This window comes from Pristis pectinata, chromosome 2 (genome assembly GCF_009764475.1).
Source record: "Pristis pectinata isolate sPriPec2 chromosome 2, sPriPec2.1.pri, whole genome shotgun sequence".
Lineage (NCBI taxonomy): Eukaryota > Metazoa > Chordata > Chondrichthyes > Rhinopristiformes > Pristidae > Pristis > Pristis pectinata.
The window spans coordinates 2,965,172-2,989,143 of record NC_067406.1 but is presented as its reverse complement, the minus strand read 5'-3'; the positions used below and the strand labels follow the sequence as shown (position 1 = coordinate 2,989,143).

The following is a 23,972-nucleotide window of genomic DNA, read 5'->3' as shown; positions in this document are numbered from 1 at the left end:
TGTGTCTGTGTGGGTTTCCTCCGGGTGCTCCAGTTTCCTCCCACATTCCAAAGGCGTACGGGTTAGGAAGTTATGGACATGCTATGTTGGTGCCGGAAGCGTGGCGACACTTGCGGGCTGCCCCCAGAACACTCTACGCAAAAAGATGTATTTCACTGTGTGTTTCAACGTACATGTGACTAATAAAGATATCTTACCTTATGTTAGATGACACGAAGATTGGTGGTGTTGTGGATAGCGTAGAGGGTTTTCGTAGGTTACAGCGGGATATAGACAGGATGCAGAGTTGGATGGAGAAGTGGCAGATGAAGTTCCATCCAGAAAAGTGTGAAGTGATACACTTTGGAAGATCGAACTTGAAGGTGGAGTACATAGTCAATAGCAGGATTCTTAGCAGTGTGGAGGAACAGAGGGATCTTGGGGTCCAAGCCCATAAATCCCTCAAAGTTGCTGCACATGTTGATAGGGTTGTTAAGAAGGCGTATGGTGTGCTGGCCTTCATTAGTCAGGGGATTGAGTTCAAGAGCCGCGAGGTGATATTGCAGCTCTATAAAACTCTGGTAAGACCACACTTGGAGTATTGTGTTCAGTTCTGATCGCCTCATTATAGGAAGGATGTGGAGGAGGAAACCACTGTACCACAGTTAGCAAGGTACCAAGTGGAACCCAATGATAGTAGTCTTCCAGCTACAAAATTACTGGTTGCCATTTCAGTGACAGGAAGCAAAAGGTGAAAACAGTTCCACAGAATACATTCTGACTGAGTCCAGGAAGGACTAGATAATTCAGGCACTGACCAAGCTGGGCAAAGGCTGTAGCAACTACACTTGGTTTCAGTAGGAGGTGAGAGAATATGATCTTATTCTCATCAGTGTCCCTATTATTGAAACCTCCATGCAGGATGTGTTGATAGGACAGACTGCGAGAAACTACTTGTTTGGCTGCAGTACTTTCCATCACACAGTGCAGTGTGACAGCCATGCTCAGTGAGATAGAATAAGAACCAATCTTGCAACTCAAAGCTCGACATCCATGGTGTATTATGGTGAGGTTGTATAAGACATTGGTGAGGCCAGATTTGGAGTATTGCGTGCAGATCTGGTCACCCCATTACAAGATGGATGTGGAGGCTTTGGAGAGGGTGCAGAAGAGGTTCACCAGGATGTTGCCTGGATTGGAGAGTATCAACTCTAAGGAGAATTTGGACAATCTTGGGTTGTCTTCTCTTGAGCTTTGAAGGTCGAGGAAGCTATAAAAGTTTATAAAATTCTGAGAGGCATAGATAAGGTAGACAGAATCTTTTTCCCAGGGTTGAAATGTCAAATACTGGAAGACATGCATGTTGGTGAGGGGGGGGGGGAAGTTTAGAGGAGATGATAGAGCAAGTTTTTTTACAGAGAGTGGTGGGTGCCTGGAATAGGCTGCCAAGGGTGGTGGTGGAAGTATGTACGATAGTGGTGTTTAAGAGGCATATAGATAGATGCATGAATATGCAGCGAATGGAGGGATATAGATCATGTGCAGGCAGAAGAGATTTACTTTAATTTGGCATTGTGTTCAATGCAGACATTGTGAGCCAAAGGGCCTGTTCTATCCTATCTTATCGTGCTGTACTATTCCGTGTTCCATGTAAATGTTGATGAACATTCCAGCAAAAATGGAAGTTCCATTCTCCTGTCATGCCCAACATAGAAAGCAAATCAAGATTATGTTAAAACACTGGAATAATATAGATAGGTGGCTTCGGTAAAGCAGCCAGCATCATCAAAGACCCCACCCACCCCGGACATTCTCTCTTCTCCCCCCTCCCATTGGGCAGAAGATACAAAAGCCTGAAAGCACGTACCACCAGGCTCAAGGACAGCTTCTCTCCCACTGCTATAAGACTATTAAACGGTCCCCTAGTACAATAAGATGGACTCTTGACCTCACAATCTACCTCATTATGACCTTGCACCTTATTGTCTGCCTGCACTGCACTTTCTCTGTAACTGTAACACTTTATTCTATATCCTGTTATTTTACCCTGTACTACCTCAATGCACTGTGTAATGAATTGATCTTTATGAACGGTATGCAAGATAAGTTTTTCACTGTACCTCGGTACAAGTGACAATAATAAACCAATTCCATTTCCAATTTCTGTATGACTCTGAGTCTATGCCCTGAGGTCCCCACCATCATAGATGCCAGTTTTCTGCCAATTCACCCACGCCAAGATCCATCAAGAAACAGTTCAGGGTAATTGTCAAAGCCTGTCTGTGGATTCAAACCACAGGCGCTGAGCTTCCTTAGCTCACCTTTTCCAATGCAGCCGCACCACAGGCAACACGCACAGGAGGACTTTCAGAAGGCCTGATACTGCTTTCGGTTGGGAATAGGAGAGGCTGCTGAGTTCACAGGAAGACCTCATCCTCGTGGAATAGGTTGAGAGGAGGAGACGTGTCCTCGGGGCACCAGAGCATTTTGAAATGGAACTGGTATGAAATAGCTGAAATAGCTACCAGAAATGATTCACTGTGTGTCTGGGAACTGCAGACTTCTGCTTTCAGAATAAGATAAGATCTTTATTAGTCGCATGTACATCGAAACACACAGTGAAATGTACCTTTTGCGTAGAGTGTTCTGGGGGCAGCCCGCAAGTGTCGCCACGTTTCCAGCACCAACATAGCATGTCCACAACTTCCTAACCCATACGTCTTTGGAATGTGGGAGGAAACCGGAGCACCCGGAGGAAACCCACGCAGACACAGGGAGAACGTAGAAACTCCTTACAGACAGTGGCGGGAATTGAACCCAGATCGCTGGCACTGTAATAGTGATACACTAACTGCTACACTACCGTGCCTGCCACACAAGAAAGAACATGAACAGGCAAAGCTGGTGTTTCTGGAGAAACTGAGGACACAAGACGAGAAATATAGAGGAGATCTGGCAACCATAAGACTATAAGATATAGGAGCTGAATTAGGCCATTCATCCCATCAAGTCTGCTCCACCGTTCAATCATGGCTGATTTTTTAACCCCATTCTCCTGCCTTCTCCTTGTAACATTTAACCCCTTTGCTAATCAAGAACCTGTCTTTTTCTGCCTTAAATGCACCCTTCACAGTTTGATGACCTCTTGTCAGAACTCACATTCGTATGTCACTTTTCATCACAAGACATCCCAAAGCAAAGTACAAGCAATGGAGACATGAGAGACTGCAGATGCTGGAATCTGGAGCTTAAAAACAAACTGCTGGAGGAACTCAGCAGGTCAGGCAGCACCTGTGGAGGGAAGTGAACAGTCGATGTTTCAGGTCGAGACCCTTCATCTGGACTGCAATGCTTTTGGACTGTAGTGGTATTGGTATTGGTTTATTACTGTCACTTGTACCAAGGTACAGTGAAAAATTTGTCTTGCATACCGATCGTACAGGTCAATTCATTACACAGTGCAGTTACATTGGGTTAGTACAAGTGCATTGATGTAGTACAGGTAAAAACAATAACAGTACAGAGAGTCACAGCTACAGAGAAAGTGCAGTGCAATCAGGTGCAAGGTCACAACAAGGTAGATCGTGACGTCAGAGTCCATCTTATCGTATAAGGGAACAGTTCAATAGTCTTATCGCAGTGGGGTAGAAGCTGTCCTTAAGTCTGGTGGTACGTGCCCTCTGGCTCCTGTATCTTCTACCCGATGGCAGAGGAGAGAAGAGAGAATGACCCAGGTGGGTGGGGTCTTTGATTATGCTGGCTGCTTCACCAAGTGTCAGAAATACAGTAGCCAATTTGCATTTAGCAATCTCCCACAAACAACATTAAGAAGATTTCTGGTGGAGTTGTGTCTGTGCTGATGTTTACATTCACACAAGCCTCCTCTCCCTTTACTGCATATCGTTCTCCACCACACTGCTGGCATTCCTTACCATGCCACTGCTCTTTGCAGTGCAGACAGCCCAGTGACAGCAGAATACAAGGAAAGGGGAGGAGATGCAACAAACTAAAGGACATCAACGTGTAAATAATAAAAGCAAGAACTTCAGCAATGCCTCATGTGAATGTTTTGGGAGAGCCCTCATTTTGCACCGGGCTGCAATGTGTTACAGCAACTTTGATTCAGCAGGATGCTCAGCTGCTGATGGGGATTCAGTTTCATGCTGGCACGCCTGCACTTCAGGTACAAGTTCAACAAAAATGTAAACCGTCTCCCTGCAGGTGTGTATGTGGTGGTTGGAATAAACATTCCTGCTACCTTATTTTGTTTACACCTCACGAAACCATACAAATGTCAAGGAAAAGCTTGACACCTGCCATCTCACCAATTATTGCCCTACTCCAAGGCCCAGGATCAGACAAGTACCCAGCACCTGCCCGTACATTGGACAACAGAGTGTCAGCAAATGGACCCAGGTTGTCAATTTTATGGCAACTTAATTTGTTCTTGTCCATCCACCTAAATATTAATATCTCTGTCAATACCAATATTCATTGCCCATCCTTAAGTACCCCAGTGAAGATGGTGGAGAGCTGCCTTCTTGAACCGCTACTGTCTTTCTAGTGACAATAGTAAACCAATCCCAATACCCACACAGTGCTGTTGGGGAGGGAGTTCCAGGATATGGACCCAGTGATGATGAAGGAAAGCTATACATTCATTTCGAGAGGACTAGAATATAAAAGCAAGGATGTAATGCTGAGGCTTTATAAGGCATTGGTTAGACCACATTTGGAGTATTGTGAGCCATTTTCAGCCCCATATCTAAGGAAGTATGTGCTGGCATTGGAGAGGGTCCCGAAAAAGTTTACGAGAATGATCCCGGGGATGAAAGGGTTGGCGTATGAGGAGCATTTGACGGCTCTGGAACTGTACTCACTGGAGTTTAGAAGGATGAGGGGGGATCTCATTGAAACGTACCAAATATTGAAAGGCCTGGATAGAGTGGATGTGGAGAGGATATTTCCAGTAGTAGGAGAGTCTAGGACCAGAGGGCACAGCCTCAGAATAAAAGGACATCCCTTTACAACTAAGATGAGGAAGAATTTCTTTAGCCAGAGAATTCATTGGCATAGACGGCTATGGAGGTCAAGTCATTGGGTATATTTAAATGGAGGTTGATAGGTTCTTGATTAGTGAGGGCGTCATACAGGGAGAAGGCAGGAGAATGGGGTTGAGAGGGAAAAATAAATCAGCCAAGATCGAATGGCGGTGATGATCCATGAGCCAGCTGTCCTTGACCTTCCTGGTAGCAGTAGTTATAGGTTTGGGAGATGCAGGTAGAATAGCTGTAGTTCATTCTGTCGATGGTACCTGCAGCCACTGTGCATGGTGTTGAAAGGAATGAATGTTCAGTGTGGTTGATAGGGTGACAATCAAGCAGCTGGTTGAGTGGTGTTGCAACAACAACCCCGCACTCAACATCAGCAAGACCAAGGAGTTGATTGTGGACTTCAGTAAGGGGAAGTCAGGAGAACACACACCAGTTCTCATTGAGGGGTCAGCGGTGGAAAGAGTGAGCAGCTTCATATACCTGGGCATCAACATCTCAGAGGATCAATCCTGGGCCCAACACATTGACGCAATCATGTAGAAGGCACGCCAGCAGCTCTTCATCAGTAGGAGTTTGATCGTAGACATAGAACAGTACAGCACAATACAGGCCCTTTGGTCCACAATGTTGTGCCAGACTTTAAACCTCGCCTAAGACCATCTAACCCCTTCCTCCTACATATCTGAGGAGATTCGGTATGTCACCAAAGACACTTGCAAATTTCTAAACATGTCTGTTGGAGAGCATTCTGACTGGTTGCATCACAGCCTGGTATGGAGCCTCCAATGCACAGGATCACAAGAGGCTGCAAAGGGTTGTAGACTCACTCAGCTCCATCACGGGCACAACCCTCCCCACCATCGAGGACATCTTCAAGAGGCAGTGCCTCAATGAAGGCGGCATCCATCACTAAGGGCCCTCACCATCCGGGTCATACCCTCTTCTCTTTACTACCACTGGGAGGAGGTACGGGAGCCTGAAGACCCACACTCAAACAATTCAGGAACAGCTTCTTCCCCTCCGCCATCAGATTTCTGAACAGTCCATGAACCCATGAACACTACCTTGTTATTCCTTTTTTTGCACTACTTATTTACTTTGTACTTTATAGTAATTTTTATGTCTTGGCACTGTACTGCTGCCACAAAACAACGAATTTCACATCACGTCAGTCACTGATAATAAAGCTAATTCTGATTCTGATTATCCTGGATGGAGCAGTTTCCTGGGTGTTAGTGGAGTTTCAGCCTTCCAGGCAAGGTTATTTCGTTACGCTCCTGACTCGTGCCTTGTACATGGTAGAAAGGCCTTGGGGTGTCAGGAGGTGAGTACCTCACCAGACGATACCGAATTTCTCCAGCATTTGCAGTCTCTTGTGTCTCCACCCAGTCTCTGACTTGCTTTTGTAGCCGTTATATTTATATGGCTGGTCCAGTTCAGTTTCTGGGAAATGGTGACGCCAAAGTTAACGGTGGGGATCTGGGCAGTGGCAATGCCATTGAATGTCAAAGACAAGTGGGTTGACTCTCTCGTTGGAGATGGTCTTGCTTGGCATTTTTGTGGCTCAAACGTTGCTGGCCAGTTGTTGGGCCATGCCTGTCTGTTGTCTCAGTCTTGCTATGTGCAGGCATGGACTGTTTCATTTGCTCAGGAGTTGTGAGTTGAATTGAACATTGCACAATCACTAGCAAACATCCCACTTTCTGATCTTACAATAGAACAATACAGCAAAGCACAATATAGGCCCTTCGGCCCACCATGTTGTGCTGACCTTCAAACCACTCCTAAGACTATCTAACCCCCTCCTCCCACATATCCCTCTATCTTAAATTCCTCCATATGCTTATTTAACAATCTCTTGAACTTGACCAACGTATCAGCCTCCACCACCACCCCAGGCAGTGCATTCCAGGCACCAACCACCCTCTGGGTGAAAAACCTCCCTCTGACGTCTCCCTTGAACTTCCCACCCATTAACAAAGCCATGCCCTCTTGTATTGAGCATTGGTGCCCTGGGAATAGGCGCTGGCTGTCCACTCTATCTATTCCTCTTAATATTTTGTATACCTCTATCATGTCTCCCCTCATCCTCCTTCTCTCCAATGAGGAAAGCCCTATCTCCCTTAAATCTCTCCTCATAATCCATACTCTCTAATCCAGGCAGCATCCTGGTAAATCTCCTCTGCACCTTTTCCAATGCCTCCACATCCTTCCTATAATGTCTAACCAGAGTTTTGTAAAGCTGCATCATTACTTTGCGGCTCTTAAACTCTATCCCACAACTTATGAAAGCTAACATCTCATAAGCTTTCTTAACTACCCTATCCACCTGTGTGGCAACTTTCAGTCATCTGTGGATATGAACCCCCAGATCCCTCTGCTCCTCTACACTGCCCAGAATCCTGCTATTTACCTTGTATTCTGCCTTGAAGTTTGTCCTTCCAAAGTGTACCATCTCACACTTCTCCGTATTGAACTCCATCTGCCAGTTGTCAGCCCATTCTGCATCCTATCAATATCCCTCTGTAAGCTTCGACAGCCCTCCACACTATCCACAACACCACCGATCTTTGTGTCATCTGCAAACTTGCTAACCCACCCTTCCACCCCCTCATCTAAGTCATTAATAAATATCACAAAAAGTAGAGGTCCCAGAACTAATCCCTGTGGGACACCATTTGTCACAGCCCTCCAATCCGAATGCACTCCCTCCACCACAACCCTCTGCTTTCTACAGGCAAGCCAATTCTGAATCCACACGGCCAAGCCCCCCTGGATCCCATGGCCTCTGACCTTCTGAAGAAGCCTACCATGTGGAACCTTGTCAAACGCCTTACTAAAATCCATGTAGACCACATCTACTACACTACCCTCATCAATCTTCCTGGTCACCTCCTCAAAGAACCCTATCAGGTTAGTGAGGCAAGATCTTCCCTTCACAAAGCCATGCCGGCTGTCCCTAATCAGTCCATGGTTCTCTAAGTGATCATAGATCCTATCTCTTAGAATCCTTTCTAACAGCTTACCCACCACAGACGTAAGGCTCACTGGTCTGTAATTCCCTGGACTATCCCTACTACCTTTTTTGAATAAGGGGACAACATTCGCCACCCTCCAATCCTCCGGTACCATCCCCGTGCACAACGAGGACTCAAAGATCCTAACCAACTGTTCAGCAATCTCCTCCCTCGCCTCCCGAAGCAGCCTGGGGAATATTCCGTCAAGCCCCGGGGACTTACCTGTCCTAATATTTTCTAACAGCTCCAACACATCCTGTCTCTTGATATCTACATACCCTAGAACATTACCCTTACCAACACTGTCCTCAGCATCATCAAGACCCCTCTCCTTGGTGAATACTGAAGAGAAGTATTCATTACGATGGAAAGAAGATGGCTAAGCTTAAAACACTGCCCTGAGGAACTCCTGCAGCAAAAGCCGAGGTCTGGGATGACTGCCCTCCACCAAACAAAAATCACTTCAACCAAATTTTTTCGCCATGATTGCCATTGAGCCCTTGATTTCACCACCCACCTCAATGTCTTACCATTCCTCTGGAATTCTGCTGTTTGACCCATGTTCAATCTATGGTATCTTTTAATTTATTTGTTCAGAAGGTGTAGACACACTGGCAGTGAAAAATACTTATTGTCTATGCCTCATCCCTAATTGCCCCATTTCAGACACAGCATATTAGTTGGTCTGAAATTGCATCCCCTTCTGTACTTCCCTATTGATGCCCTGGCTTGTTTAAAATTGATTTTCAGGATCTAAATATCGGTGGCAAGATATTATGCATCCCTACTTGCCCTTCAGAAGGTGGTGATGAACCATCGTCTTGAACTGCTGCTGACCTTCTGGTGATGGTTGGCCCATGATCCAAGTCAGGACGGAGTGCGACTTGGATGGAACCTGCAGGTGTTGTACCCATGCACCTGCTGCCCTTGTCCTTGGTAGATGTCGCAGGTTTTGGAGGTGCTGTTGGAGTAACCTGCTTGAGTAACTTTGTAGATGGTACACACTGCAGCTACTGTGCACCGGTAGTGGAGAGAATGAATATTCAGGGTGTGGATGGGTTGCTGATCAAGTGGGCCGCTTTGTCTTGGAGGGTGTCGAATTTCTAGAGTGCTGTTGGAGCTGCAGTCACCCAGGCCAGTGGAGAGTGTTCCATCACACCCCTGACTTGTAGATGGTGGGAAGGCCTTGGGGTGTCAGGAGGTTAGTCACCCTCTGCAGGATACCCAGCCTCTCACCTGCTTTTAGAACATAGAACATAAAAGTTGTTTTGCAGTCATAACATTTATGTAGCTGGTCCTATTCTGATCAGTGGTTACCCCAGGATCTTAATAGCAGGAACTCAGTGATGGTAATGCCATTGAGTGTCGAGGGTAGGTGTTTTGTTTGTCTTTTTGGAAATTTTCATAGAACCATAGAACATAGAACCATAGAACACTACAGCACAGAAAACAGGCCATTCAGCCCTTCTAGTCTGTGCCGAAACTTTATTCCGCTAGTCCCATTGATCTGCACCCAGTCCATAACCCTCCAGACCTCTCCCGTCCATGTATCTATCCAATTTATTCTTAAAACTTAAGAGTGACCCCACATTTACCACGTCAGATGGCAGCTCGTTCCACACTCCCACCACTCTCTGAGTGAAGAAGATCCCCCTAATATTCCCCCTAAACCTTTCCCCTTTCACCCTAAAGCCATGTCCTCTCATACTTATCTCTCCTAATCTAGGTAGAAAGAGCCTACTCACATTTACTCAGTCTATACCCCTCATAATTTTGTAAACCTCTATCAAATCTCCCCTCATTCTTCTGCGCTCCAAGGAATAAAGTCCTAACCTGTTCAATCTTTCCCTGTAACTCAACTCCTGAAGACCCAGCAACATTCTAGTAAATCTCCTCTGCACTCTTTCAATCTTACTGATATCCTTCCTATAGTTAGGTGACCAGAACTGCACACAATACTCCAAACTTGGCCTCACCAGTGTCTTATACAACCTCACCATAACATCCCAACTCCTATACTCAATACTTTGATTTATGAATGCCAGGATGCCAAAAGCCTTCTTTACAACCCTGTCTACCTGTGACGCCACTTTCAGGGAATTATGTATCTGAACTCCCAGATCCCTTTGTTCCTCCGCACTCCTCAGTGCCCTACCATTTACTGTGTATGTCCTACCTTGATTTGTCCTTCCAAAATGCAACACCTCACACTTGTCTGCATTAAATTCCATCTGCATTCACATCGCCTGGCACTTTTAGGCCACAAATGTCATTTGCCATTTTCATGCCATGCCTGAATGTTGTCCAGGTCTTGCTGCACACAGGCATGGGCTGCTTCATCTGCTGAGGAGTTGTGAATGGAATCGACCATTATCCAATCGTCAGGCAACATCCCCCACTTCTGACATTATGATGGAACGAAGGTCATGGATGAAGCAGCTGAAGGTGGTTGGGCCTTGGCTGTGGTGAGGTCTACAGCCAAATGGTCCTGGCAAAACCCAAACTAGGCATCAGTGAGCAGGTTATTGGTGAGTAAGTGCATCCTGATAGTCCTGTTGGTGACAGCTTCCATCACTTTGCTGATGATTGAGAGGAGACTGATTGGGCAGTATTGGCTGGATTGGATGTCCTGCTTCTTGTGAACAGTACGTACCTGAACAATATTCACATTATTGAATTGATGCAGAATCAGAATCAGATTTATTATCACTGACTTAGATGATATGAAATTTGTTGTTTTACAGCAGCAGTATGGTGCAAAGACATAAAAATTACGATAAATTACATAAATAGTGCAAAAAATGGAATAATAGAACCATAGAACAATACAGCACAATACAGGCCCTTCGGCCCACCATGTTATGCCGACCTTCAAACCACGCCTAAGACTATAATGAGGTAGTGTTCATAGGTTCATGGACCATTCAGAATCTGATGGCGGAGGAAAAGAGGCTGTTCCTGAATCATTAAGTGTGGGTCTTCAGGCTCCTGTACCTCCTCCCTGATGGTAGTAACGGGAAGAGGGCATGTCCTGGGTGATGAGGGTCCTGAATGATAGATGCTGCCTTCTTGAGGCACTGCTCCTTGAAGATGTCCTCAATAGTAGGGAAGGTTGTACCCATGATGGAGTTGGATAAGTCTACAACCCTCTGCAAATAGAGCCATAGAGTCACACAGCACAAAAACAGGCCCTTCTGTCCACTTTCCATGCTAACCATCAAGAACCCATCTGTACGAATCCCATTTACCAGCACTTGGTCCATAGCCTTCTATGGCTTGACAATTCAAGTGCTCATCCAGATGCTTTTAAAGTGTTGTAAAGGTGCCTGCTTCCACCAGCCCCTCAAGGTGGACATCCCATCACTGAGCACCCTCATCATCCAGGGCATCCCCTCCTCATTACTACCATCAGGAAGGAGGTACAGGAGCCTGAAGCCCCACACTCAACGATTCAGGAACAGCTTCTTCCCCTCCACCATCAGATTTCTGAATGGTCCATGAACCCATGAACACTACCTCATTATTCCTTTGTTTTTGCACTATTTATTTTTGTAATTTATCATAATTTTTATGTCTTGCACTGTACTGCTGCCACAAGACAACACTTCATATGTCGGTGATAATAAATCTGATTCTGATTCTGATTCCAAACTCCAACCATACTCTGTGTGGAAAAAATATCTCTTCCTTAGATCTCTCCTGAACTTCTTACTCCTCACCTTAAACCTATGCCCTCTGGTGTAGTCACCTCTGCCAGGAGGAAAGTTTACTGATATCTACCGCATCAATGCCCCTCATAATTTTGTTTGCTCAGTCTTCTATGCTGAAAGGAAACCAAACTCAGCCTATCCTGTTGTATCTCCTCTACAACCTATCCTGTGATAACCAAAATACAATATTCTGGATGTGGCCTCACCAGTGTTTTATAAAGCTGTACCATAACCTCCCTGCTCTTGCACTCAATGCCCCAGCTAATGAAGGCCAACATCCCATAGTGTTGTAGAACAGAGGGACCAAGGAATATAAGTACATGGTTCCCTGAAAGTAGCGTCGCAGGTAGACAGGGCGGTGAAGAAGGCTTTTGGCACACTGACCTTCATCAGTCAGGGCACTGAGTACAGAAGTTGGGATGTTATGTTGCAGTTGTACAAGATGTTGATGAGGCCGCACCTGGAGTATTGTGTTCAGTTTTGGTCACCCTGCCATAGGAAGGATGCCATTAAGCTGGAAAGAGTGCGGAAAAGATTTGTGAGAATATTGCCAGGAATCAAGGGCCTGAGTTATTGAGAGTGAGGTTGAGCAGGCTGGGACTTTATTTAATGGAGCGAAGGAGAATGAGGAGTGATCTTACAGGAGTGTATAAAATCATGAGGGGCGGAATAGGGTGGATGCACAAGGTCTTTTTTCCCAGAGGTTGGGGAATCAAGAATTGGAGAGCATAAGGTGAGAGGGGAGAGATTTAATGGGAACCTGAGGGGCAACTTTTTCACACAGAGGATGGTCAGTGTATGGAATGAGCCGCCAGAGGAAGTGGGTGAGGCAGGTACATTAACAACGTTTAAAGGGTACTTTGACAGATACATGAATAGGAAAGGATTAGAGGGATAAGGGCCAAATGGGAATCTTGGTTGGCATGGACCCATTTCTGTGGTGTATGACTCCATGACTCTATATCTTTCTATAGCCTGAGAGACAGAAAGTTGGGCAGAAAAATGCTAGATGGAATTTAATCTCGACAGGTGTGAGGTACTGCACCTTGGGAAGTCTAGCTCTGATGGGACAAATGGAGTAAATGGCAAGGACCTTCGGAGCATTGATGTACAGAGAGACCCTGGATACAAATCCATAGCTCCCTGAAAATGGAGGCACAGGTGGATAGTTCATTGTTGTCATAGACATACTGTACATACACAGGGTATAAATGCCATGGAAATTAGTTTTCTGCAAAAGCAACACAGTATATTACAAGATGAGGACAAACATAAGTTAACATAAACTTAAATTAACAAATTATACATAAACCTGCAAAGTGTCACCTCTATCTGGTGCCATTTTTTTTAAAGAAGGCATTTGGCTGAGAGATTGAGTATAAGAGTTGGGGCTTTATATTGCAGTTTTACAAACATTGGTTAGACTGCCCTTGGAGTATTGTGTTCAATTCTCATCGCCACACTACAGGAAGGAGGTGGTGGCAATAGAATGCAGAAGAGGTTCACCAGGATGTTGCCGGGAATGGAGGGCTGCAGTTAGAAGGAGAGATTGGATAGGCTGGGTTTATTCTCTCTGGAATTTAGGGGGCTTTGGTGGGTGAGTCCAGGACAAGAGGGCACAGTCTTAGAATTAGAGGGTACCCATTTAAAACAGAGGTGAGGAGAAATTTCTTTAGCCAGAGGGTCGTGGATTTATGGAATTCATTGCCACGTACAGCTGTGGAGGCCCGATCATTGGGGGTGTTTAAGGAGGAGATCTAGTTAGTCAGGGTATCAAGAGATATGGGGAAAAGGTCGGGAATTGGGGCTAGATGGGAGAATAGTTGAGCTCGTGGTGGAGTGGCAGAGCAGACTCGATGAGCCAAATGGCCTACTTCTGCTCCTTTGTCTTGTGATTTTGTGATGACCTCATAGAGGTTTACAAAGTAATGAGGGGCATAGATGGGATAGATAGCCAGAGTCTTTTTCCCAGGGCAGGGGAGTCTAGAACGAGAGGACAGGTTTAAGGTGTGAGGGGAGAAATTTCAAAGAGATCTGAGGGATAGGTTTTTCACAGAGAGGGTGGTGAATACCTGGAATGAGCTGCCAGAGGAGGTGATAGAGGCAGACACAATTACAACATTTGAAAGGCACTTGGACAGGGACTTAAATAGGAAAGGCATAGAGGGATATGGGCCTAATACAGGCAAATGGGTTTAGTGTAGATAGGCATCAGGGTCCGAATGGACGTGGTGGGTCAAGAGGCCCTGTTTCTGCGCTGTACATTTCTATGATTGTCTGAGTCCATCCTCCTCACTATGCACCACACCACCAATGTTGTAACTGTACTGGAACAGCTTAGCTATAGGCCCAGCTAGTTCTGGAGCACAGGGCGTCAGCACTGAAACTTTGCTGCTGTCAAGTTCCATAATCTTTCCTATTCCTGTACTCTCAGCTGTTTCTTGATATCAGTGGAACAAATCAAAATGGTAGGAGAAGGGCTACTATTAAGAGTCTCAGCAGGAAGCCAAATTAGATCATCAAAGTCAAAGTCGAGTTTATTGTCATCTGCACAAGTCCATGTATGCACAGGTGCAATGAAGAACTTACTTGCAGCAGCATCACAGGCACAGAGCATCAGATAAGCAGCATTTGCATAAACTAAACATAAATTAAACACAATTTTTACAAGAAAGAACACAATTAGAAATAAAAAGAGTAAATCCATTTTCGTGCAACGTGATCAAAGTGGTCATAGTGTTGCTAAACTGTAGTGATTAGGGTTGTGCCGGTTGGTTCAAGAACCGAATGGTTGAAGCTGTTCCTGAACCTGGTGGTGTGGGACTTCAGGTTTCTGTACCTCCTGCCCGACGGAAGCTGCAAGAAGATGGCATGGCTGTTCAGCATCTCTGGTTGAACATTATTGTGAATGCTTCAGCCTTTTCTTTAGCATTCACATGCTGAGCCCAAAGGAAGGGAATATTCTTGGTGCCTTCTCCTCCTATTAGATGTTGAATTGTCAAACACCATTTATAATGAGATGTGGTAGGATTGCAGACTTTCAATCTGATCCATTGGTTACTTTGCAGGCTTTGCTCTGGTCCTGTGTTGCGGTTTCACGTGGCTGGCACCTCATAGGCTGGCAAGTTTCATCCAAGTTGTGCACCATTCTATCAGCCGTCTTCCATCCTGACTGGGTCTAAATCTGGAAGTCCCTCCCCAACAGCACCGTGGGAGCACCTTCACCAGAAAGACTGCAGCGGTTCAAGGAGGCAGCTCACCTCCACCTTCTCAACGGTAATTAGGAATGGGCAATAACTGCTTCCCTTGCCAGTGACACCCAGGTCCTGACAATGAATTAACACAAAACTACCTGCCACATCCTTCAGGACAGCCAGCTGGTGATGGACATCGAAGTCCCCATCCAGAGTACGTCATGTACCCTTGTTACTTTTTCCAAGTGTTTTTCAACATGGAGAAGCACTGACTCATCAGCTGAGGGAGGATAGGAGGTAAATTGGTTTATTATTGTCACATACCTAGGTACAGTGAAAAACTTTGTTTTGCATGCCATCCATGCAGATCATTTCATCACATCAGTGCATTGAGGTAATACAAGGGAAAACAGTAACAGAATGCAGAATAAGGTGTTACAGTTACAGAGAAAGTGCAGTGCAGGCAGTCAATAAGGTGCAAGGCCACAATGAGGCAGATTGTGAGGTCAAGAGTCCATCTAATCGTATTAGAGGACTGTTCAATAATCTTATAACAGCTGGATGCAAGCTGTCCTTGAGCCTGGTCGTACGTGCTTTGACTTTTGTATCTTCTACCTGATGGGAGGGGGGAGAAGAGAGAATGTCCGGGGTGGGTGGGGTCTTGATTATGTTGGCTGCTTTACCGAGGCAGCGAGAAGTGTAGACAGAGTCCATGGAAGGGAGACTGGTTTCCGTGATGTGCTGAGCTGTGTCCACGACTCTCTGCAGTTTCTTGCAGTCTCAGGCAGAGCAGTTGCTGTACCAAGCTGTGATGCAACTGGATAGGATGCTTTCTATGATGCATTGATAAAAATTGGTGAGGATCAAAGGGGACTTGCCAAATTTCATTAGCCTCCTGAGGAAGTAGAGGCACTGGTGAGTTTCCTTGGCCGTGGCATTTACATGTTTGGACCAGGACAGGCTATTGGTGATGTTTACTCCTGAGAACCTGAAGCTCTCAACCCTCTTGACCTCACCACCGTTGATGTATGTGCATGGAGCAGGTGCGCCACCCCCCTCCTGTAGTCAATAGCCAGCTCTTTTGTTTTGCTGACATTGAGGGAATCAAGACGTAGTAATCAGAGGAGGAGGTTTCCTTGTCCAGGTTTGACTTGGTGTCATCAGAATTCGTGGTCTGTTGAGGACTTCAAGAACTACTCTCTCCCACCTGTATATCACTTACCACTACTTAAGTTGGGTCTGTCTTGCTGGTGGAACAAGACATTCCCAGGGATTGTGATGGAGGTGTCTGGCATTGTCTCAGAAGACTGAGGGACATGCCAGGCCATAAAATTATGCTGGTATACTTTTCTGCTGCTGCTGATGGCCCACAGCATCTCACACATACCCATCTCTGAGCCGGCAAACGTGTTCTGAATCTATCCTCTTTAGCTTGTTAACTGTTGCCACAAAACATAATGAAGGAGGATCTCATTCTGGAGATAGGACTATCTCCACAAGGGCTCTGCCACAGCCTCCCACAGCTCTCATATACAAAGGTAAGATAAGCTAAGATATCTTTATTAGTCACGTGTACATCAAAACACACAGTGAAATGCATCTTTTGCGTAGAGTGTTCTGGGGGCAGCCCACAAGTGTCGCCACACTTCCAGCACCAACGTAGCATGCCCACAACTTCCTAACCCGTACGTCTTTGGAATGTGGGAGGAAACTGGAGCATCCAGAGGAAACCCACGCAGACACAGGGAGAACGTACAAACTCCTTACAGACAGCGGCAGGAATTGAACCCGGGTCGCTGGTGCTGTAAAGCGTTACACCAACCACTGAGCAGCTACATCCCTCATGTTGGTTCACACTACCTGCGGCAGACTCATCTGACAGATCCTTCCTTCAAGACTCTCCCAGCACAGTCTGGTGATGTCACCAAGCCACTCTTGGTGTTGGACACTGGTCTTGCATGCAGAGTGCATTACGTGCTCTTCTACACTCAATGCTTTGCCCAAGTGCTGTTCAACATGGAGGAACACTGACTGACCAACTGAGGAAGGGCCACAGGAGATCATCCTCTCCTGCTAGCTATTTAGTTTGTCCCCTCTGGTACGTTGATCCTTCTCGCGGGATTGGAGGATTATGATTGTGAAAGCTGACACATTAGTGTTGGCATATTTATCTGAGTACATCAGGCTCTTAGTTGACCAGTCTGTGGGACATGTTTCCCAATTTAGACACCTGTACCCAGATGTCAGTCAAGCTACTGCTTTGCCCTGGATGGTGCCATCAGAGCTGCCCTCATTCACATCAGTGGAGAGTATTCCTGGCATGACCTTTAGATAATAGGAGACACAAGACACTGCAGATGCTGGAAATCTGGAGCAATACACAAGCTGGAGGAACTCAGCAGATCAGGCAGCATCTGTGGAGGGAAATGGACAGTCAACATTTCGGGTCGAGACCCTTCATCAGGACTGCAAAGAAAGAAGGGAGATAACCAATATAAAAATTATCACCCCTCTCACCTGGATCCATCTATCACCTACCAGCTCTTGCTCCACCCCTTCCCCCCAACTTTTTATACCAGCTACCTCCCCTCTTCCTTTCCAGTCCTGATGAAGGGTCTCAACCCGAAACGTCAACTGTTCATTTCCCTCCATAGATGCTGCCTGACCTACTGAGTTTTCCTCCAGCTCCTTTGTGTGTTGCTTTAGATAACAGAAAGACTTTGGGAAGTCAGATGATGAGTTGTAGATTACCTCACCTTTAGGCTGGTCCTGTGGTCATGGTATTGATGTTGCCAATATATTTCTGGTCAGTAGTGACCCCAGGATGCTGCTGTGGAGTCATGGAGACAGAGAGTCGTACAGCAGTGAAACAGACCCTTCAGCCCATCACATTCATACCAACCTTTTTGTTGATCTACACTAATCCTGTTTGCTGCATTAGGTCCATATCCTTCTATGGCTTGCCTGTTTAAGTGTAGGTCTAAATGTCTTGTAAACATAGTGATTGTGTCTGACTCCACCACAGGCAGTACGTTCCAAATATCAACCACGCTCTGTGTGAAAAACCTTCCCCTCAGATCCCCTTTAAAACTCCTTTCTCTCACCTTAAACCTAAGCCCTCTTGTTTTGATACCCCCACCATGGAAAAAAGATCCTGACTATCCCTATCTATGCCTCTTATTATTATGATATATACCTCAGGTTACTTCTCAGCTTCCTTCACTTCAGGGAGAACAAATACAGCCTATCCAATCTCTCTCCGTAACTAAAGTCCTCCAACCCAGGCAACAGCCTGGTGTATCTCTTCTGCAGGCTTAATGGTCTTGCTATTAAATGTCAAGTTCAGGTGGCTGGATTCTTTCTTGCTGGAGACTATCATTGTGTGACACTTGTGTGATGTAAGTGCTGCTAGCTAGCCCACACACACACCCACCCATACACAGTCATTGTACACTACCGTCAGTAGGTTATTGTCTTTTATCTTAGCAGTTCATGACTTCTTGCTTGTTAAGTGGCGTAAAGCAGTTCTGCATCCCATTAAGTTCTTTTTTGAACATCTCCTATTTGGCTGTTAACTAAATATAGTGGTTTACTCAATACTAAGTCTTATCTGATCTGCTCCCTTTTGCTTTCAGGATATATTGTTGCAGAAAACTAATCTGAACCAGCTTCAGAAATTCATTTGGGCATCAACTGTTTACTTGTCCCAACATTCCGGCCACTGTCTGTAAGGAGTTTGTACGTTCTCCCTGTGTCTGCGTGGGTTTCCTCCGGGTGCTCCGGTTCCCTCCCACATTCCAAAGACGTAAAGGTTAGGAAGTTGTGGGCATGCTATGTTGGCGCCGGAAGCGTGGCGACACTTGCAGGTAGCCATAGAAGCGTAGAACCACAGAACTATACAGTACAATACAGACCCTTCGGCCCACCATGTTGTGTCGACCTTTAAACCACACCTAAGACTATCTAACCCCTTCCTCCCACATATCCCCCAACTTTAAATTCCTCCATATGCTTATCTAACAATCTCTTGAACTTGACCAACATACCTGCCTCCACCACTACCCCAGGCAGCGCATTCCATGCACCAACCATTCTCTGGGTAAAAAACCTCCCTCTGATATCTCCCTTGAACTTCCCACTCATTACTTTAAAGCCATGCCCTCTTGTATTGAGCATTGGTGCCCTGGGAAAGAGGCGCTGGCTGTCCACTCTATCTATTCCTCTTAATATTTTGTACACCTCTATCATGTCTCCCCTCATCCTCCTTCACTCCAATGAGTAAAGCCCTAGCTCCCTTAGTCTCTCCTCATAATCCATACTCTCCAAACCAGAACACTCTACACAAAAAAATGCATTTCACTGTGTGTTTTGATGTACATGTGACTAATAAAGAGATCTTAAAGAGATAAGATGTCTTATCTTAAAATCACTGTGCTTTTGCTACATCTTTGATTAATTTCTACATTTATCAATTCTGCCAGTTCACACTGCTCCCACTACAATTTTAAATCCTTCAACATTTCTTAATTTGACTCAGAAAGCATCCGTCTTCCTGTTTGCCCCTCATTATATCCACTCTGTTCATCAAATGCATCAGTATTTAACATTAAGACAAGAGGCTGCAGACACTGGAATGTGGAAGAACTCGGGTCGAGCAGCGTCTGTGGAGGGAAAGGAATCGTCGATGTTTCGGGTCGAAACCCTGCATTAACATTACTCCCCTCCATTTCTCCCACTCCTGACATCTTATAGCCTTGCCTCAGAAATGACGGTCATGTCCAATTCATTCAATCTTTTCCTCATGTTCTGTGTAGTTGTATAAAGAACAACATTTTGAGCCACAGGCAATAATCTATCCTTAAGCTCTGATCTCTAATTCATGCATTTCTTCATCTGCAGGTTTGGTTAATTAAGTTACTTCACTTTAATTATTTAATTACACCTAATAAGATATCTTTATTAGTCACAGTAATATTTATGATCATTGCTTCACTCTCATTCACTTTACAATTATTACTAGTACTTGCCCAGAATGTTTGTGGCCAGTGCATCAGCCTCTCTACCTCCTCAGGATGATAAAGAAATTCAGCATGTCCCCTTTGACACTCACCAATTTTATCAGTGCACCATAGAAAGCATCCTATCCGGATGTATCACGGCTTGGTACGGCAGCTGCTCTGCCCGGGACCACAAGAAACTGCCGAGAGTTGTGGACACAGCTCAGCACATCACGGACACCAGCATCCCCTCCATGGACTCTTTCTACACTTCTCGCTGCCTCTGTAAAAAACAGCCAGCATAATCAAAGACCCCACCCACCCCGGACATTCTCTCTTCTCCCCTCTCCCATTGGGCAGAAGATACAAAAGTCTTAAAGCACATACCACCAGGCTCAAGGACAGCTTCTGTCCTGCTGTTATAAGACTATTGAACGGTCCCCTAGTACGATAAGAAGGACTCTTGACTTCACATTCTACCTCGTTCTACTGATGTGATGAAATGAACTGTGTGGATGGCATGGAAAACAAAGTTTTTCACTGTACCTCAGTACATGTGACAATAATGAACCAATTTACCAATTTATCTTTCCTGCTTGAACAAGTACTAGGGGTGGAACAGCAGTTAAGTTACTGGTCTCATAACCCGGAGGTGTGGACTAACAGCTGTTATGGACTCAGTGAAAGTCCCTTTAAGATAGAGAGTGTGTGTTTATGTGTGTGTGGGGCGTGCTTACGTCAATAGAAGATAAAGGACGTAATGACGTTGTTGAAGAAGTCAGAAGAAGAAAGAGAGAGAGAGAAGGGACTCTCTATCTTAAAGGGACTTTCACTGAGTCCATAACACAGCCCAGAGTTCAGATCCCACCACAGCAGCAGTGGAATTTAATTTCATGTGATCGATGGGAGCCTGATAATAAGTTTTAGTAACAATGACCACAAAACCTACCAGATTGTAAAATTCCATCTGGTTCACTTCGTGGGTGGGAATTTGCCAGCCTCACTTCTTCTGGCCGACCTGTGACTCCAGATTGCACAAATGTGGTTGACTCTCAATGATCTAGCAAGCCACTCAGTTGTAGCTTTCTCACCCCCTCTTTTTCAAAGGGTGATTAGGATGGAAAATTAATGCTGGCTTTCCCAGTGATGCCAAGATCCCAAAAAATAAATAAAAACAATGCTCTTGGTTGTCCAGTTTTGAGCAGCTGGATCTGTTCTGAATCTCTCCTATTTAACACAGTAGTAGTGACACAAAAGGCAATGGAGCAAGTCCTCGATGTGAAAACAGGACTTCCATCTCCATGGCTGTGCAGTGGTCATACTGACCATTACTGCCAGTGGTTGATCAGTGACTACAAGGTCAAGTAGTTTTTCCTCTGTGTTGGCTGCTTGGCTGCTCTCACAGGCGTAGTTTCATCAATAGTTGTGATGCTACTGGACCAGTCTTGGTGATGCCCGGAATACTTACTGAGCTCTTTCCACACAATGCTTCTTCAGGCTTCATAACAAGGAGAACTCATTCATCAGGTGAGGGAGGCTAGTGTAATCCACAGGGTTTTATTCCCCATAAATGATCTAACTTCATGGGTCCAGAGAAGAGTGAATTCCATCACCATTCCAGTCACATGGATATAACTGGAATATGATGGAAGGCACTCCTCGATTTTGTTTTGTATTCATTCATTCCTGGAACATGGGAGTCCTATGGTAAGGCCAACGTTTATTGCTCATCCCAATGGTGCTTGAGAAGGTGAGGATAAACTTCCTCCTTGAACCAATTTGTTCGGGTGTAATGAAGATACTCCCACAGTGCTGTTGGGAATGGAGTTCCAGGGTTAGTCTCAGCATCAGTGTTGGACTTCCATGTCAGGATGTTGACTGTGTTGGATGGGAATTTGAAAGTGGTGGTGTTCCCATTCACCTATTTTCCTTCTGTGTTTGGCTCAAGTCGCTATTGTTCATCTTGCAGATAATACAACTGCAGCCTCTGTGCTGGTGTTTAAGGTGACTGACAGTTGGCTTTGTCCTGCATGGTGTTGAGATTCTCGAGTTTGGAGCTGTATTCATCCAGACAACTAGAGTGTATTCCATCACATTGATGGCCTTTGCCTCTTAGATGGTGAATTGCTCACATCTGACCAACGGTTATGAGGACAATATTTATGTGACTTGTCTCATTAAGTTTGAAGTAATTACAGGATGTTGATGGTGGAGGATTTGTTCTGGTCATGCCTTTGAATATCAAGGAGAGATGATTAGAGGCTCATGTGAAGATGGTCAATGCCTGGCAGTTGTACACTTACTTATTACAGCACAGATCCACCATTCAACCATTGGGTTCATGCAGACTACTAACAGAATAATCCCTTCAGTCCCATTTCCCCCTTCTTACTTCCCTGCATCTTATTCTCTGCCATGTGCCCATCAACCTCCTTATTTAAATCTTTTATCATCTACACCAGCATGTCTTTGGGGTGTAGAAGCCAACTGAAGCATCTGGTGGAAACCACATGGTCACAGGGAGAATTTGCAGGCTCCACGCAGACAGCACTTAAGAACAGGATCACAGACCCCTGCACCAGCGCTAACTGCCGCACCACTGTGCCAATGCTGCTTGCCTCTGATCAGACTGAATGTAATCTAAGCCTTGCTGCATCCAGACTGCTTCTTTATAAGATTATGAGAGGCACAAATTGAGTAGACAGTCAATATGTTTATCCCAGGGTCGAAATCTTTAATACTAGAGGATGTGCATTTAAGATGAGAGGGGGTAAGTTCAAAGGAGATGTGAGGGGCAAGTTTTTTTACACAGAGAGTGGTGGGTGCCTAGAATGTGCTGCCAGGGGTGGTGGTGGAGGCAAATATGATAGAGGCGCATAAGAGGCTCTTAGATAGGCACATGGATGTGCAGAGAATGGAGGGATATGGACATTATGTAGGCAGAAGGGATTAGTTTAGTTTGGCACAACATCATGGGCTGAAGGGCCTGTTCCTGTCCTGTACTGTTCTATGTTCTGTGTTTATCGAGTTGTAAACAGAATACAGTGGAATCATCAGTAAATGTTCTTCCAGTTGGCTGACTGATGCTCATTGAATAAACAGTCGAACATGGTTGGATCCTGAACTAAGGGTTTTCTCTATCAGTATTGTGTGGTTGTGACGATTGGTCCCCAGCAAACATCATCTTCATTAATCTAAGTATGGCTTCAAAATTTTTTTCCTCTGATTTCCACCAACTTTAATTTTACTGCAGCTCCTTCTCATCACTCTAAATTAATTGGTCATGATGGTCAAGGAAAATTTCTACAAGGTTGCTTTAGGAGTTTAACAGTGGAAAAGGGTTCATGGATCCATTGTGAATTCACCAGGCACATGGTACAAGTAGGGAGCTTCAAGTGAGGGAAAGAGTTCTGGCACTGATTCTGTGACCTGACTGTTCACACACAGCCAGAACTGGGTTTGCAGGAGTGTGGTGGGAAGGGAACACCACCACTTGCACATTAACACCTAGCATAGTCAACATCCTGACATGGAAACGGAGTCCTTTTACGTGCCTGTGATGCTGCTGCAAGCCAGATTGTCATGGTACCCATACCTCACTGTACTTGTACATATGACTTGACTTCCACACTGCTCACCTGTACTACACAGCAGTTCCAGAAGGCTCACCAGCAGAAAGCCAGAGGTGCATTTGCAACATTGGACACACAGCGTTGACCTTGAATGGACTATTCCAATGCAATTCTGGCTAGTCTCCCTTATTCCACCCTCCATAAACTTGGATGATGGATGAAAGGGATTGGAATTGGAATTGGTTTATTATTGTCTCTGTCCCTGAGCGTGGTGGTACGTGCTTTCAGGCTTTTGGGTCTTTGAATATGTTGGCTGCTTTACCGAGTAAGCGAGGAGTGTAGACAGAGTCCATTGGAGGGATCTGGCAGGGGTAAGGAAAAAGGCAGCAGGTATTTGGAAGATATCAAGTTTATGTGCTTATTGACCTGCTATTTTAAATTCTCATGTT

At 45.3% G+C, this 23,972-nt stretch overlaps 1 protein-coding gene across 2 annotated transcripts in view; it reads left to right on the top strand.

Moving 5' to 3' along the window:
• LOC127582954 (sideroflexin-5-like) overlaps positions 1-23,972 on the top strand; it is a 236,129-nt gene that overhangs the window by 174,918 nt on the left and 37,239 nt on the right. Inside the window, exon 14 of one of the 2 annotated variants that reach the window (XM_052038615.1) lies at positions 14,829-14,981. The exons of the other annotated variant lie outside the window; for it this stretch is intronic. Within the exon in view, the coding sequence (XP_051894575.1) occupies positions 14,829-14,942 (114 nt within the window). The 3' untranslated portion in view covers positions 14,943-14,981. Of the gene's footprint in view, positions 1-14,828; positions 14,982-23,972 lie in introns of those variants that run through there. 2 annotated transcript variants of the gene reach the window in all.